We start from the raw sequence: 14,452 nt of genomic DNA, 5'->3' as shown, positions 1-14,452 counted from the left end.
CAGTGGGGATAATGAGGCGAAACAGTTGGAACTGGACAGGTCCAGAACACGGAGAATGTGCATGAGAAAAACAGCCCCCTATCAAGTAACCTGTTTTAATAAAGTCGGTAATAAAATAAAGATCGGTATCTTCCCGAGGATTAACTTTCTCCAGGCACACACTCGCTTGGGAGCAGCAGACTGGTCCTTGGCGGGTTGCGTGCGTGGTGGCAGTGACCACGGCAGGGGCGGACTGCAGCAGCGCCCGTATGATGAGGTCAGTTGCGGGGTCCCGGGAGCAACAAAATCAACCCTGTGGCCACAGCTCCTTAATCACACAATTGAGACAAACTGCTTCTGCGTCTCCCCTGCCCACTCGGATGGCAGACTCGGGTGGGAAGGCCCTTCTGCCTCTCTGTGAGGTGTGCAGCGCTCACGGAGCAGATGGTTTGCGTGCGTACTTTGAATTTCGTGCTTACAGAAACGCTGATACTGAAGCTCCCCCTGGTGGACGGTAAAATCACAGATTAGGCATTTATCTAACACCTAAAGCTAGATTGCTGGGAGGCACTAAGCCCCTAAAGCTGTGTGTGTGAGCGGAGAAAAGCTCCCCATCACTGGTGACATCACGTCTCCTCTAAGTCATGTGACACACACCCAAAGCTACTGCAGCCTGAACAGCCACGTACGAGCCGGGCGCCAGTCCTCATGCACCTATTTACCATGTGGGCCTCGTGTGATCCTTAAGGCCGTTTTTGGGCTATAAACATACACCTTGTTTTCAGGCGTCCCGTCCTCCGGAGCCGAGGCCGAGGCGTTCACGTAAGGACCATGTGAGGGCACACCCGTCTCACTTCCGAACAGGACACCTCTCCGCCTCGCTCGGCAAAGGCCATCTCGAGGCCGGTTGGTTGCCCGTCTCTGGCCCCAGGTGGGCCCGCTCTGCACACCCCCGGGCCGCACACGGGCGTTCCCCCCACAGCCCCACCTCCATCCCCAGGGGACCGTACGGGTCGTGACGGAGGAACCAGCATCTGCCATCTTTCTCCAAACCAGAGGACACCAAGTCCATGCACCTCGCCAAGCAGATTGTAACGTGGAGTCCTTCTCACCGAGTGATTCCTACTTGGTCTGGCAGACAGCTGCACGGTTTCCGGAACAGGTTCTGTTCAGACACGGCCGCTCCCCTGTGAGACGCCTGCCCGTGTGTGGGTCCGAGAGAAGGCTCGAGAGGCGAGCTCTGCAGCAGGAGTGACTTGGGAGGCCTTAAAACGTGCCGCCCTGACCTGCGCAGACTGGCCCTAATGCTTCCCTTGTTTCTTAAAAACGTATTTATTGCATTTATTAGAGTTCTGGCCCGTCCATCCCAGACGTAAGTATAAGTGCATCCGTAGGAGGGAAGGTATTAGGTAACTAAGTTTATTAGAACTCAAAAGAATACAATTTCCAATTCTTTTTATACAATAGTTTAATATTTTCTCAGGTTGGTCAGAGCTTACATGTGAAATCTGGGTTTTAAATTTCAACTTGGTAACTGATGGCTGGTTGGCCCCACTCCTGGGAAGTCCCAGCGGGGTGTGACCGCTACCTCACACCCGGCTGCTGAGAGACGGCATCTCGATCCCTGAGCAAAGACTCAGACTTTTTGGGTCTGGCCTCCTAGTGTTCGGGGACAAGGCACAGGGTTTCCTAAGCTTGTTTCCTTCCTTCTCCAGCACCGTTCTGCCCCACCTCCGTGGAGAATACACAGGTCATCATCGCCCCGGTCCATGTCCTACTTAAGCGCCATCTTTTGTTAAAAAAAAAAAAAAAAAAAAAAAGGAAAAAACTGGGAAGGAAAAGAAAAGCACCACTAGACAGTCCGCTGAAATGCTCACTCGGTGGTCTCGTCCACACCACCACCGTCACGCTGCTCGCTGAGCAGTCAGAGCAGAAGCGTCCATGCTGCTCCACGTGCACCCACCTCTCCCAGACCCTTCCGTCCGTTACAGAGCAAGTCTGGGAGACTTCCCAGACCACTTCACTGATGGGCCTGTACCCACGAGTTAACAACGGCAAAAGCATTCCCTAGGTGAGATTACAAGCCATGGAAGATTTGCAAAAGTTAAACCCTGATACAGTATTAAACTTATCTTTTTACATATAAAAATAATACACAGTGGGATATTTTATTCGGTAAGATACAATCTTTAAGATCAAGAGAGAATGTACAAAACTATTCTGTGCAGTCCGTGAGTGCTGCTGGACGGCAGGAGTGAGCACGTCTGGGACAGACAGCGGGAGGTCTGCTTCTAAGGAGCCGCCAGTCGCTCGGGGACTCGTGGCCCAGTGCTCCGCAGGCTCTGGGGAGAAAGAGCTGCTTGTTGCACTGGAGACGATGCAGTCCTTATAAAATAAAGGCCTTAAATCTATGAACAATAACAAAACCACACAAACCAAATGAAAATGTACTAAAATTTAATCATTCATAAAAGCTGTAATTTAATCTGACAGTAAAACACAAGAAGCAATATTAGAGTTGGTTTAGTATATTATATATTTTAGCTTTGAAAGCCATAGAAATCAGTTATCCCAGTTTTTTTCCTATAAAAGACCCATTTTTCCAAAGCATTATGCACAAACAATTTTAATTAGAATATAATGACAGAATGATATTTCATAATTTTTAAATATAAAATGAAGTCAATGACTCAAAAAAGTTATCTGCTGTAATGAGTCTGAGGGGAAATTTCATAATCTCTATCATTACAGATATAAAGTGTAATGGTTCGGCGTTCAGTGCCTGACAGGAGGGATCATGGTAAAAAGGTCGGTATGAAATCATCTGATTATAGTAGCAATATCTAAGTTCGGAAATGCATCCATGCTCTTTTGTATAATCATATTAGAAGTCAAGTATATTTATTTTCACATCTGTTATAACTGCTATTGCAAAGGAGAAATACTATTGTCTTATTTTCCAAGAGATATACACAGAGCAAATTTATTTTCTCTCCGGGGAACTTGTGCAAACCAATATAAGATCTAAATTCTTCACATAATATATAAAACAGGAGAAGCCTCTTCGGATTGAGTCGTTGAAGTCTGGAATGCTGGCACTTTCCAAGTAGGCAACAGTTCTTCATTCCTGCGATCTAGGACACGGAACAGACACAGATATGTAACCTCTACGTTAGTCTCCTGACGCCCGAAGGTGACAGTGAACAGGGCTGACCAACAGTAGAAGAAACGATGGTTCTGGCTGACCGTCACTAGAGGACGAAGTTGCACCAACCAGCTGCAGGCACGGGGCTGTTTTAAGCTTCCTTTACAGATGCTCAGAAAGTGGTTGCATCCCACTTGTCGACTGTCCCGACATACCTGACAGCCCCATCCGTGAAGGATGGTGACGGTGTCAGAACAGTGCTTGTTCCATCCCACCCCATCACAGTTCCCCTCGGAAAGCCCCACTGCCTTATGGAAACAGCGGCTGCCGCCCCGCCTCTCCGTGGGCAACGCTTCCCTCAACCATCTCCTGACCGTGTGCATTAGGGTCGCCACTTCCAAGGTGGTTGGGACAGGAGGAGACGATGCGGGAAAAGCTGGTCCCCTACTCAAGGGTGCGAGACCCCCCAAAGCCTTCCTGCTCAGCAGGAGAGAACCAGGTTAAAGGAGGACTCCCCGGAACAGGAGCTGCTCCCCTGGGTCTTTAACAGCGGCACACACCAAAAGGGCTGGGAACCCGCCCCGCATCTCAGCACTTTCCACACGGGATCGCCCTCCCGCCTGCAGCCACGACAGCGTGCTCTGCCAGACGAGCCCCCCGACGGCCCGGGATCGGACCCAGCGCCCAGAGACAGCCCAGGTGACCGAGCACCTCCCTGGAAGCTGAGACACAGCAGCGTCTGAGGACTTCTGCGGCCCGGATGCAGGTCTGACTTCCAGATCTGGGCCAAGGTCTCCTTCCTCCGAGGCAAATCTCACAACGCCCACAGGGTGTGCAAGAGCGAACTCTCCCAGCACGCCAGGAGATGGCACCTCTTTCTCTAAGTACGGGCTGACTGCACATTTCTGAGAGTGGGAAATTCAACTGGGACCCGCCAGGGTGCAGGCACCAGCAGGAGCTGCACAGCACACCTCAGAACGCGAATGGAGTCCTCACCCACCCCGCCTCTGCGCAGCAGCCACTTGGACAAGAGCCACCTCCAGGGAGCTGAGGACTCAGGGCGACGGAACCGGGACCCCACTAAGAGCCTGAAGCCACGGTTGGGCCCGAGCTGTCTTTCCTGAATCCAGCTCCCGGAGGTGGCTGCATGCCCCCTTCGCCTTTCTGCCCAGTCCCCTCGCACTTCCTTGCAAAAAGGGGGTACGACTGCTCAGCTGTCCCTTGAGAGAGAGAGAGGGAGATCCCCGCCTGTAAGGAAGCACATTGTAGCTCACAGGGACTCCGGAGGGGGCAGTCTACCAAACAGACCCAACAGCCCAGGGTCAGCACAGCCAGCTCTGAAGGGGGCGCTCCTGTCCGCGGGCCTAGTCTGCAGGCCGCGCCGCAGCGCACTGCACAAAAACACCCCGTCACGGTGCTGTCCGCAGGTAGCGGAGCCGAGCAGAGACTGGCCAGGGGGCTGAGATGCACAACTGAAGGAAAGCAGACGGCCCACAGGGCCGGCTTCTCACTTGACAACTGGCTTCAGAGCTGGCACTCATTTCTTTCCAAAGCACTCACTTACTGAAAACCTGCGCGGTGCAGTCACTACTAGGTGGAGGCCGCCAGAGAAAACATGTGCAGGAAGCCAGCCCACACCCAAGATACGACGACCACCGACACCGCACCGATGCAGCTCCACACCCACCGCGGAACGGCTCAGGGCGAAAAGACCCACGGCACCAAATCCGGGGAGAGGCTGGACCCAAGCTGCTGGGAGGTGTGCCAACTGGTACAACTACTGAAGCACTTCTTTGTGGGACCCACTACAGCTGTCCACCCAGAGCGTACAACCCGGCCACCCCATTCCCGGACACACACCGACAGCCACACGCACGCGTGCCGGAGGGTCTGCACCCGATATGTGCGGCAGAACCGCCCGCGCCTGCTCCCGACAGGAACCCGAATGCCCGTCCGTACAGCAGGACACACAGACATACGGCCAGCACCAGCACCCTCAGTCGTGCAACAAAAATAAACCGCTGCTACGCGCAGTCAGGACAACTCTCCAAAGACCCACATTTTTGAGTAAAAGAAGCCAGACATAAAGTAATCCACGTTTTTGTTTGTATTAAATTCCAAGAGGCAAAACTACCCGTGTCATTGGGACGCGGGGCAGGAGGTCCACCTGGGGAGGAAACACACTGTTGTTGTGAGGATGTGCGGGTGTGTTCGCTTCAAATGATTCACGCGGTGTGCCCCCGAGCCCTGCTGCGAGCCAGTCGGGCACGACTTTGGGAGTGACCTTGGCGGGCATTCTATTCACCCCGCCGCTGTTCTCCGAAGACCACTCTGTACCAGGCACTGGGGACGCTGTGGCGGGCAAACAGACCTGGCCCGCCCCTCGGACAGCTGAGCGCCTCGCGAAGGGACACAAACGGCCCCGCAGAGGGCGCATCTACGCGTAGGCCCCACACCGACAAGTCACAGAAGCCCGGGAACGCCCTGACGTGCGCGGCAGGAAGTGGTTCAGCTGGGGGACGGCCCAAAGCAAAGCGACAGGCACAGAGAGGCACAGAGAGGCACGCGGTCTGCGTCTCACCTGGCTCAGAGCTGCTGCTCGCCGCGGGTCTAGAGCAGCAGACACGACTTCTTTTTGGGCTTCTTCTTCTCCACTGGTGTTTTCCTATTTATCTGTCTGACCAGGTCATAAAATATCTGAATAAAAGCAAGAAAAGAGCACCGATTCAACCAACCTTTGAGACCTTCTTCCACGAAACAATCCTGGTTCTGTCAAAAATTACCCTGCTCTTGGGCCTGAATCTTGTGCTGTGTTTAAAGGCGGGTGCCTAGGGAGCGCCAGTGGACTCCCAGTCGGGGTGAGGCAGGAGTTACCTACTTACGAGGGAAACACACTTGCTCTGAGATTTCCGATACCAAACAAGCCAAAGAAGACGGCCAAGTTCTATTCTTCATGGAATCTTCTATGCTGGAAAACCGAATCTTCCTATTTATTTTTTAAAAACATCAAACTCACAGAAAAGTTGCAAAACTGTACCAAGAACTTGTGTATATCCTCTACCCAGATTTACCTGTAACATTCTGCCACGTGACCATCACGTGCGCTCTCTCAACATGCACACGCACACACGCTTATTCTCTCAGCCGCTGCGTAGCACAGGCTCCTTGCTCGCGGGCTGTGTGTGTCCTCAGAACAAGGCTGCTCTCTCGCACGGCCACAACCACATCACAGTCACCGCGTTCAAGGCACGTGGGCGCCGCTCCATCACTCTGCTCCGCCCCCAGCACAAACCCGGTCTGTGTCAGCGACCCGGTAACATCCCTCACAGTAACTCCCCTCCCTGCCCCAAGGGTCCACCCAAGATCACCCACGGCATTCGCCTGCCTGCCCCTTTGATCTTCTGTAATCTGGAAGAGTCCTTCACCTTTGTTGAAGACACTGTGACTTTTGAACAAAATGGCTAGTGACTGTCAGAGCTGTCCTTGACTCGGGTTTGCCCAGTGTTTCTGCACGGTCAGACCCATGTCACACATTTCGGCCGGGGCAGCACAAACGCGCTGGTTTCAGTGCTGCGTGGTGCTGCCCGCCCCTCTCGGTGATGCCAGCTCAGTGAAAGGGACAGGAGAGCAGGTCTGTGAGCCCTGACCTGAAGTGACAGGTAGTGTCTGTCAGTAAGCCTTCCGGGCTCACTTTGTCTGAAACATACAGGCACCAAAGACAGGGGTGCACTACCCCCTCTTCCTCGGAAGCAGATGCACGCGGGCCTGCCTGTGCTTCGCAGTGCTACGTGCAGCACGCCCGAGCGCCCGAGCACGGCCGGGTGCGGCTCTCCGCTGTGCGGTGCAAACGTCACTTACCAATGACCTGGACAACAAATGACCCCGGACGCTCCTGACTATCATTCACCTGTAATGAGCAGTGCTTTGTAGGCGTGTATCAAAATGTTCTAGTTTTTAGGGGCAGTACAGGGACAAGTGGCAAAATCTACATTATGCGCTGAACATGGACTGTGTCGGCATCAATTTTCTTGATTTTTTAAGAAAGATTTTTTATGTTACTTACATACTTTTAGAGAGAGGGGAAGGGAGGGAGAAAGAGAGGGAGAGAAACATAGATGTGCAAGAGATTCGGCTGCCTCTCACACGCCCCCTGCTGGAGGACCTGGCCTGCAACCTACTCATGTGTCCCGACTGGGAACCGAACCTGGCAACCTAAGTGCTCGCAGGACAGCACTCACTGAGCCACGCCAGCGAGGGCAATTTTCTTGATTTTTAATAACTGTATGTATAGCAGTTGCGTAAGAAAACGTCTGGGATCTAAGGGTACACACACTAATTTAGGGGTAAAGAAGAATGCTATACAAACAGGACAAAACGTTAATAATTGATGAATCTAAAGGGTAAACAAAAATTCTTTTTACTGTTCTTATATCTTTTCAGTAAGTTTTCAAAGTAAAATATTTTTTAAGTTATTGGTCTACATTTTAAAAGATGAACTCAGATAAAACAACTTCTACTTATCTTTAAAAACAGCCCTAAGGTTATCGATTGTTAAGGAAAACACTACTGAGTGGTTTATCCTAAACCTATGAAAGTGACAATTCACTTATATTCTTTTCTTTCTGCTCCCCTCCTCCCATCTTCTTCAAACCATTTAACTATTATATTTTGCTAAGAAAGCTGAACACGAAGAACTCATGAACAAAACCGTTTTGCTTCACGGCTCTGAAATACAAGCTGTCTCACAACTCTGAGGCCCTGTAAGGACTCAGTGTGCATAAGCTACAACGTGTGCTTGTTAGCTTCCCAGCCTCGATGCACAAGCCATCAAGTGAAAAACGACAGAAGATAAACTAGAACAGCGAGTGAATCAAAGCCACGCCTCCCCGTGCCAGCCAGTCTCAGGTCCGGACACCGAGCGGAGCGGTGGCTGGCTTCGGAGCAGTCATCACCCCCGATGGCGTCTCCGGCAAACGCTGCCTCCTCCAGAGCGGGAGCTGGCTCCCCCGGCCCCCAGGCGGGTTCGAACCGTGCTGTGGTCAGGCAGGCCGCAAGCCCTCAGCCCCGGCTCTTCCTCGTCTCCCTGCACCACAGAAACATCTAAAGGGAGCACAGAATGGCTTCTCCATTCCTCCGCCATCCCTCAACAGGGATGTTCGACTCCTACCACTGTTCTCAGCAAAGAACCGTTAATTCTTGGTGGCGATTCTAGTATAGCTATGCATTACTTTCAAAACAGCAAAAATGGCACGGATCCGAGTTTAAAATAGGGAGGCGGCAGGCAGGTAGGTGATCAGAAACGAGCTATTTAGCCCAGTGGGACGTCCCCGTACGGACGGCACACCCGAGCCCAAGAGCTACATCTTGTGCGAGTGCGGTCCCACCACCTTCGGGCACTCAGGGATCTCACGTTTACAGGCACCAACTGTCTGAGGGACTGTCAGCTACTTAAGGGACTCTATAGCTGGATTATCAGGTGGTAAAGAGAGAAACAATAAAAAAAAACAACAACAAAAAACCTAGCATGAAGTTTATAGTGTTTTCCAAAAGAGTAAAGATTCTTAAATAGCTCATGTATTCCATTGTGTTTTGTTTTTCTGTTTTTGTTTTACAAACCCTCGCGCCAAGGCGTGACTTTAACAACTGCTGTGAAAATGTAGTTCTGCTGCGTTGGAAGCCACAAGCCGGAGAAAGACTTAGTAGCACGTGACTTCCCCTAAACACGTCCTGTCGAAACGGAAAGGAAGGACTCCCATCCACTGTGCTCAAGGGCCCCCGGCCCCACCCAGGCCGGCTGAGCCCCAGAACGTGCCGGGTGGTCCCAGTAAGGGAGAGGGCAGGACCAGCAAGGAACCAGGTCCCAAAGGCCAATCACCCTGCGGGTGGTAGCTGTGTACTACTACTGTTGTCCCAACAGGTTTTATCTCAAAGTTATCCTTCTTTTTGGAAAAGACCATACTAAAACTGAAAACTTTTGATTAGCCAAGTTTTTCAAAACAGCATCTATGAAACTGTAATTCCACACCAGAGAAAGTTGAAGCTGGAAGCATCTCACACTTCTGTTTACTTGGCCGTGAACTCTAATTCTTACTGAAGGTCAGAGCTGGACTCGTTCCCTGCTGGGATGTAAACTCCTTTCAGGCACGAATAGTGCCTAACTGCTACTCTGGTGCCTAACACAGTACAGACACGTAGGCACACAGTGAATGAAACTTATGAATTTCTTTACTTACTAAAACTGGTTTTACCTAAACCCCCCCCCCCAAAAAAAAACAACCAAACCAAACCAAAACAAGCTTTGACACTCTTATTTATAAAACAGAAATTTGCAGCAAGTTTAATATTTTTCCTGGCACATAATTAAAAGTAATTTGCTCACTTCAAAAGTCAGACAACGGTAATAATGGGTTGGCCAAAAAATCCATTACATTTCCTCCATAAAAGACAAATTTTTCATTTCCACTAATGACTTTATTGATCTGGGTATTTTGAGTGTGTCAGCTCTCTCCTGCTATTGGCTTCTAGAGGTAGGGGCCAGGGGTGCTGCTAAACACCTTCCAATGCATCAGACAGCCCCACAGCAGAGAATTATTTGGCCAAATGTCAACAGTACAAAGAAACTTCACAAACCACCTTTGAAACATTCGATCAATCACAGCACCCTCTCCATACACTGCACAAATATTTTTTTTTACGTTTCAGTTGTGTTTTTACCTTCCTTGAAATAATAAAGGTTAGTATGCCAAAAATGTTTTGTGTTTTCTTCCATCTTTAGTATTAAAATGGCTACACAAAAATTCGCCAATTTTGGTAAGTTTTTAAAAAATGCACACTCATACATTTACAGTCGTCACAATACAATCTAGCAAAATCGTTTTGAGTGAAGTTAAAGACAACTAAGCACTACCAGAGCCATCGTACAGAAAAACCAAACTTTTTGGCCAACCCAACGTGAGTCAAGTACGAGCGACCTACAGAACCAAAGGCCAGAGGAACAGCAGGCAAAAGCACACGGCTATGACAACCCGCTCTGCTCTCTGCTCTCCTCTGTACCGCGCGTGGGCTGAATTCCGACTGGTCACCTGCGATGCCACAGCTGGCAAGCACACCAGCAAGTGAAGCTTGTGCGCTTCCCGGAAAACACTGGTGTTAAAAAATGTTTGCGTTAAAATTAATAAAGCCAAGGGAACCTCCAGTTTCCCCTTGGCTGGTGGGGGCGGCTGGGGCCCGCACTGATCTTTCAGGGATCCAGCAAACTACCGGCCCTTTACACCCTGGCAGGCAGCTTACTTGTTAAGCATTCCTGTCCACAGCCACGTTCTCAAGATAGCGGGGTGCTTACGTCACGGACAGAAAAAGCCTCGTGCACCTGCTGCATCGGGCGGAGAAGAGCAGGAACCCCGGCCTGCACTCAGATTCCTCCTTGAGTCCCACAGCAAAGGAGGCGGGACTCAAACTCCAACTTCTGTGATACCCACGAGGTAATACATTTCTGCCTAACGTAAGTTCGTCACAGTAAGTATGTGAATTTCTGTGGCTTCCTATAACCTATTCTTACATATCTGCATAAGTAACTGTTACAATACAAGGGTGATGTGACGATTTTCATAGACCACTTCCTGCGTATTATTTAGAGGCTTAGCAGGACTTGAAACGTATTCTGTGACTTAAACGTCATCTTTGCCAACAAGGTAAATAAGAACATCCTCATCACAGTCATCAAAGTGATTTTATGCAAGCAAGAGAATATGGTTTCTGCGAATTGCTTAGTGTTTTCTATAAATTATAGAATCCAGAGTGTTTATAAGAATACGTTTTTTCTTAAATAGTTTTTGGCTGTTTTCTTCAGGGAAACGAAAAAGGCACTTGTTTGTGTCGCCGAGCCGCGCTAGGTTACCTCGTTAACGTTGATCTTTGACTTTGCAGAAGATTCTAAAAAGGCACAGTTACACCACTGTCTTGCTAAATTCTGACCCTGTTCTTTGCCAACTACTCGCTCATCTTCCAGGTCACATTTATTGCCAACCAAAATCATTGGAACCTGTGGGAAGGAAGCAACAGAAAATGAGCACTGGCATAATTATTATTTATCCCTTTATAAGTAAGCAATCACCGGCCACCAGCTGGAATGTATTCACGCGGACTGCACGCTTCCCCCGGAGCTTAAAGGAACGTGAATGTGTGCTGGGGCGGGAGGGGAGAAGGTGGACAGAACCCCTTTTCTAACAGACAGAGAAATTATGGAGAAGACCCTACCAACACAGATTCGCTAATTATTTTAAGAATATAATCCCAGATTCTTATCTGGGCTGCTAACGACAGCTGAATTCCGAACAGGAAAACCTGCGTCCAGAGAAGAATGTGCTCATGGGGCCCGTGGTTCAAGTCCTTCGTCTTCCAGTCCGGACGAACGCCAGGAGCAGTGGCGAGGCCCACACAGACATGGCAGCAGGCCCCGCTCCCAGCTGCCACACGGACCTCAAGGCCAGCTCAGTGGGAAGTTAAGGAGAAAACAGAGCCGCAAAGCAGCGCTGCCTTCCGTTTTCCCCCACACTGGGAATGCCTGGCTAGGTCTCTCCACACCCCTACTTCCTCCCAATGAAACAGGCTGCTAACAAAGTGCACAACATTCCTTAGTTCAAAGGCATCCAGAGGCAAAGTCACCTGTGAGGTGACGGACATAATACAAAGAATTTAAGGGACATGGTGGATCTTGCACCTAAAAGAGGAGATCATCACGAAACACTAGGCAACTGCGACTCCATCATCTTTAGTCTGTTACATGGGGTAAAGAGACTAACATACCTGAGCTCAGCGAGTTGCATTTGACTGCCTGAAACAGACTTCTCTTAGAGAACTACCCATTGGGTGCTGCTGGTCCTGAGTCGTATGGCATACATCCCTCCCGCTTACAATGCCACCCAAGTTAAGGCCCGGAGCAGGCACGTATGTTCCCATTGGTAATGAGAGAACACACAAAACAGACAGACAGACACACAGGAAGTTTTACGCCCTGACTGACACAACCGGAAAGGCGCACTCCGTGGTTCAAAGCTGAAGTGAACATACAGAACATACATTTCGTCTTTGCAGAAAGGCACGGCAACAGTGATGCCACTCACCAAGTAAGAATTCTAAAAGCCCCGTTAACTAAAATCTTTAACACAATTAAAGAAAGAAAAAAAACCTGTGAGTAAAAACCACACCAACAGAGTTTTAGAAATGGGAACAAATCCTTGTGGTCCTTGCAATGCGCTCTGACCCGTTTCTGACGCGCCTGCCGCCTCCCACAGCTCCGGGAGCCCCGCCCGCCGTCCCTGCCCTCGCGGCCGCCCGTGGTGACCACGGAGCACAACGAGCGCCTTCTCGTTCGTGTCCGCCCTCCTCTCCAGCCATCGCAGCAAGCGTGGGGTTTGTAGGTAAATTTAGAAAGGTAAATTTGTTTTGGTCACAGGGGCCCTTCTGGGCATGCGGTGGGTAACCTCCACATACTCTCCAGACAGAGAAAACAGACATTTTTTATTTGGCCACAGAGAGATGGCAGTGTGTCCCATAGAAGACAAAAATACTTACATCTTCTGTATCCTTAACCCGTAAAATCTGTTCCCTCAGGTCCTGTAAGTCATTAAACGTGGACTGAGCTGTAATAGAATATACTAGTGCAAACCCTTGGCCGTTCTTCATATACAAATCCCTCATCGCTGTAAATTGCTCCTATAAATAAAAACATGCAATTGTAAACATGACGTCTTAGACGCTGGAACAACGTAAATCAGGCTCATCACAAGTAAGCTACTGCATTTTTTATCCCATGCTTTATAAACCTAAGACACGATGTACAGTTTCTAGACACTCCTGATACATTATTCCTGCTGTCTCTACTTATTTGACTAGAAACAATGAAAATAAACTAAAATTAGAAGGAAAATCTTAACCACCTTAATTTGCTTTTGTGTGATTTAGAAAAAAAGGGTATCCTTCTTTTTCGCTATACAGATCCCAATTAAATCATTTTGACGCTACAAAGATGGCCGCCACGGCGGCGCCGGCTGAGCAAGGAGCCCACGGGTGGAGCCCGGAGGCTCTCCGTCACCACCGGTCGGTCGGGGAGGCGAAGACCAGAGGAGAGAAAGCTCAGGAGCAGCCAACGGAGCAGGCAGAAAACCAGCAAGCGGTTTTCCTGGAAACCAAGTGGACAGACAGGGGCAACCGAGTGGAAGGTGCTGAAAGGTCACGGGGACTCCAAATGCACACGGGGGACCCTGGAGGAACAACAGGCCGTGGGCCTGAGCGATGGGCAGGGGGTGAGGGCAGCAGAGTAACCCGAGACGTCAGGGTGAGTGGACGGACCGCAGGTTCCCCCAGGTTGAAGGGCGTGGAAGGGAGTGAGCCGAGAAAGCCGAGAGTGGGGGGTGGCGCGCCTGAAAGTGAGACCGGCCGGTGCCACGGCTATGGGAGTGAACTGTGCCACGGCTATGGGAGTGAGCGGTGTCACGGTTATGGGAGTGAACTGTGCCAAGGTTATGGGAGTGAGCGGTGTCACGGCTATGGGAGTGAGCGGTGTCACGGCTATGGGAGTGAGCGGTGTCACGGCTATGGGAGTGAGCGGTGTCACGGCTATGGGAGTGAGCGGTGTCACGGTTATGGGAGTGAACTGTGCCAAGGTTATGGGAGTGAACTGTGCCAAGGTTATGGGAGTGAACTGTGCCAAGGTTATGGGAGTGAGCGGTGTCACGGCTATGGGAGTGAGCGGTGTCACGGTTATGGGAGTGAACTGTGCCAAGGTTATGGGAGTGAGCGGTGTCACGGCTATGGGAGTGAGCGGTGTCACAGCTATGGGAGTGAGCGGTGTCACGGCTATGGGAGTGACCGGCCGAGGCAGGACGGAGGCCGCGGTGCCGACAGGCCACGCCGCTGGAGAAGTCTCTCCGAAACGTCTGGAGAGACTGCACCTGGACACGAAAGTCACCGAGCCCCCGACTGCAGCGGTACCGGAAGGAGTGAGCAAAGCCCTCCCGGGGCAGGGAGTGGTCTGAGACCAGACCCACTGGCGTCCGTGCACTCAGTTAAAGGCGAGAGAAGCGAGGCTCCGAGTAACCCCGGAGGGTTCTGTCGGAAAACGTGCCGGCAGCCCCGAGATGTCCAAATACTGACAAAAAGCGACAATTTTCACTTTTTTATAAAATGAAATTACTCTGGTGCCAAGAGAGAAAGTCTTATTTAACCCCAGTGAAACACCTACCTTACCTAAAACTCTGGATTGAAAATGCCTTTTCTGGAGCAGCAATAGCTTCGCCCTCCCCTGGACACAGGGAAAAGAACCCGCCA

At 50.6% G+C, this 14,452-nt stretch overlaps 1 protein-coding gene across 1 annotated transcript in view; it reads right to left on the bottom strand.

Annotated features, from left to right (window-relative positions):
• Positions 1–2,419: 2,419 nt before the first annotated feature.
• The window catches only part of RAP1A (RAP1A, member of RAS oncogene family), a 64,116-nt gene continuing 52,083 nt past the window's right edge, over positions 2,420–14,452 (bottom strand). Inside the window, exons 5-8 of the mRNA XM_028502886.2 lie at positions 12,698–12,838; positions 11,022–11,165; positions 5,706–5,821; positions 2,420–3,113 (exon numbers count right to left, since the gene is read on the bottom strand). Of these exons, the coding sequence (XP_028358687.1) occupies positions 5,735–5,821; positions 11,022–11,165; positions 12,698–12,838 (372 nt within the window). The 3' untranslated portion in view covers positions 2,420–3,113; positions 5,706–5,734. The remainder of the gene's footprint in view (positions 3,114–5,705; positions 5,822–11,021; positions 11,166–12,697; positions 12,839–14,452) is intronic.

The sequence above is a fragment of the Phyllostomus discolor genome, chromosome 14 (assembly GCF_004126475.2).
Source record: "Phyllostomus discolor isolate MPI-MPIP mPhyDis1 chromosome 14, mPhyDis1.pri.v3, whole genome shotgun sequence".
Lineage (NCBI taxonomy): Eukaryota > Metazoa > Chordata > Mammalia > Chiroptera > Phyllostomidae > Phyllostomus > Phyllostomus discolor.
The sequence above is the reverse complement of the archived record's forward strand: the minus strand, read 5'-3'. Positions and strand labels throughout refer to the sequence as shown.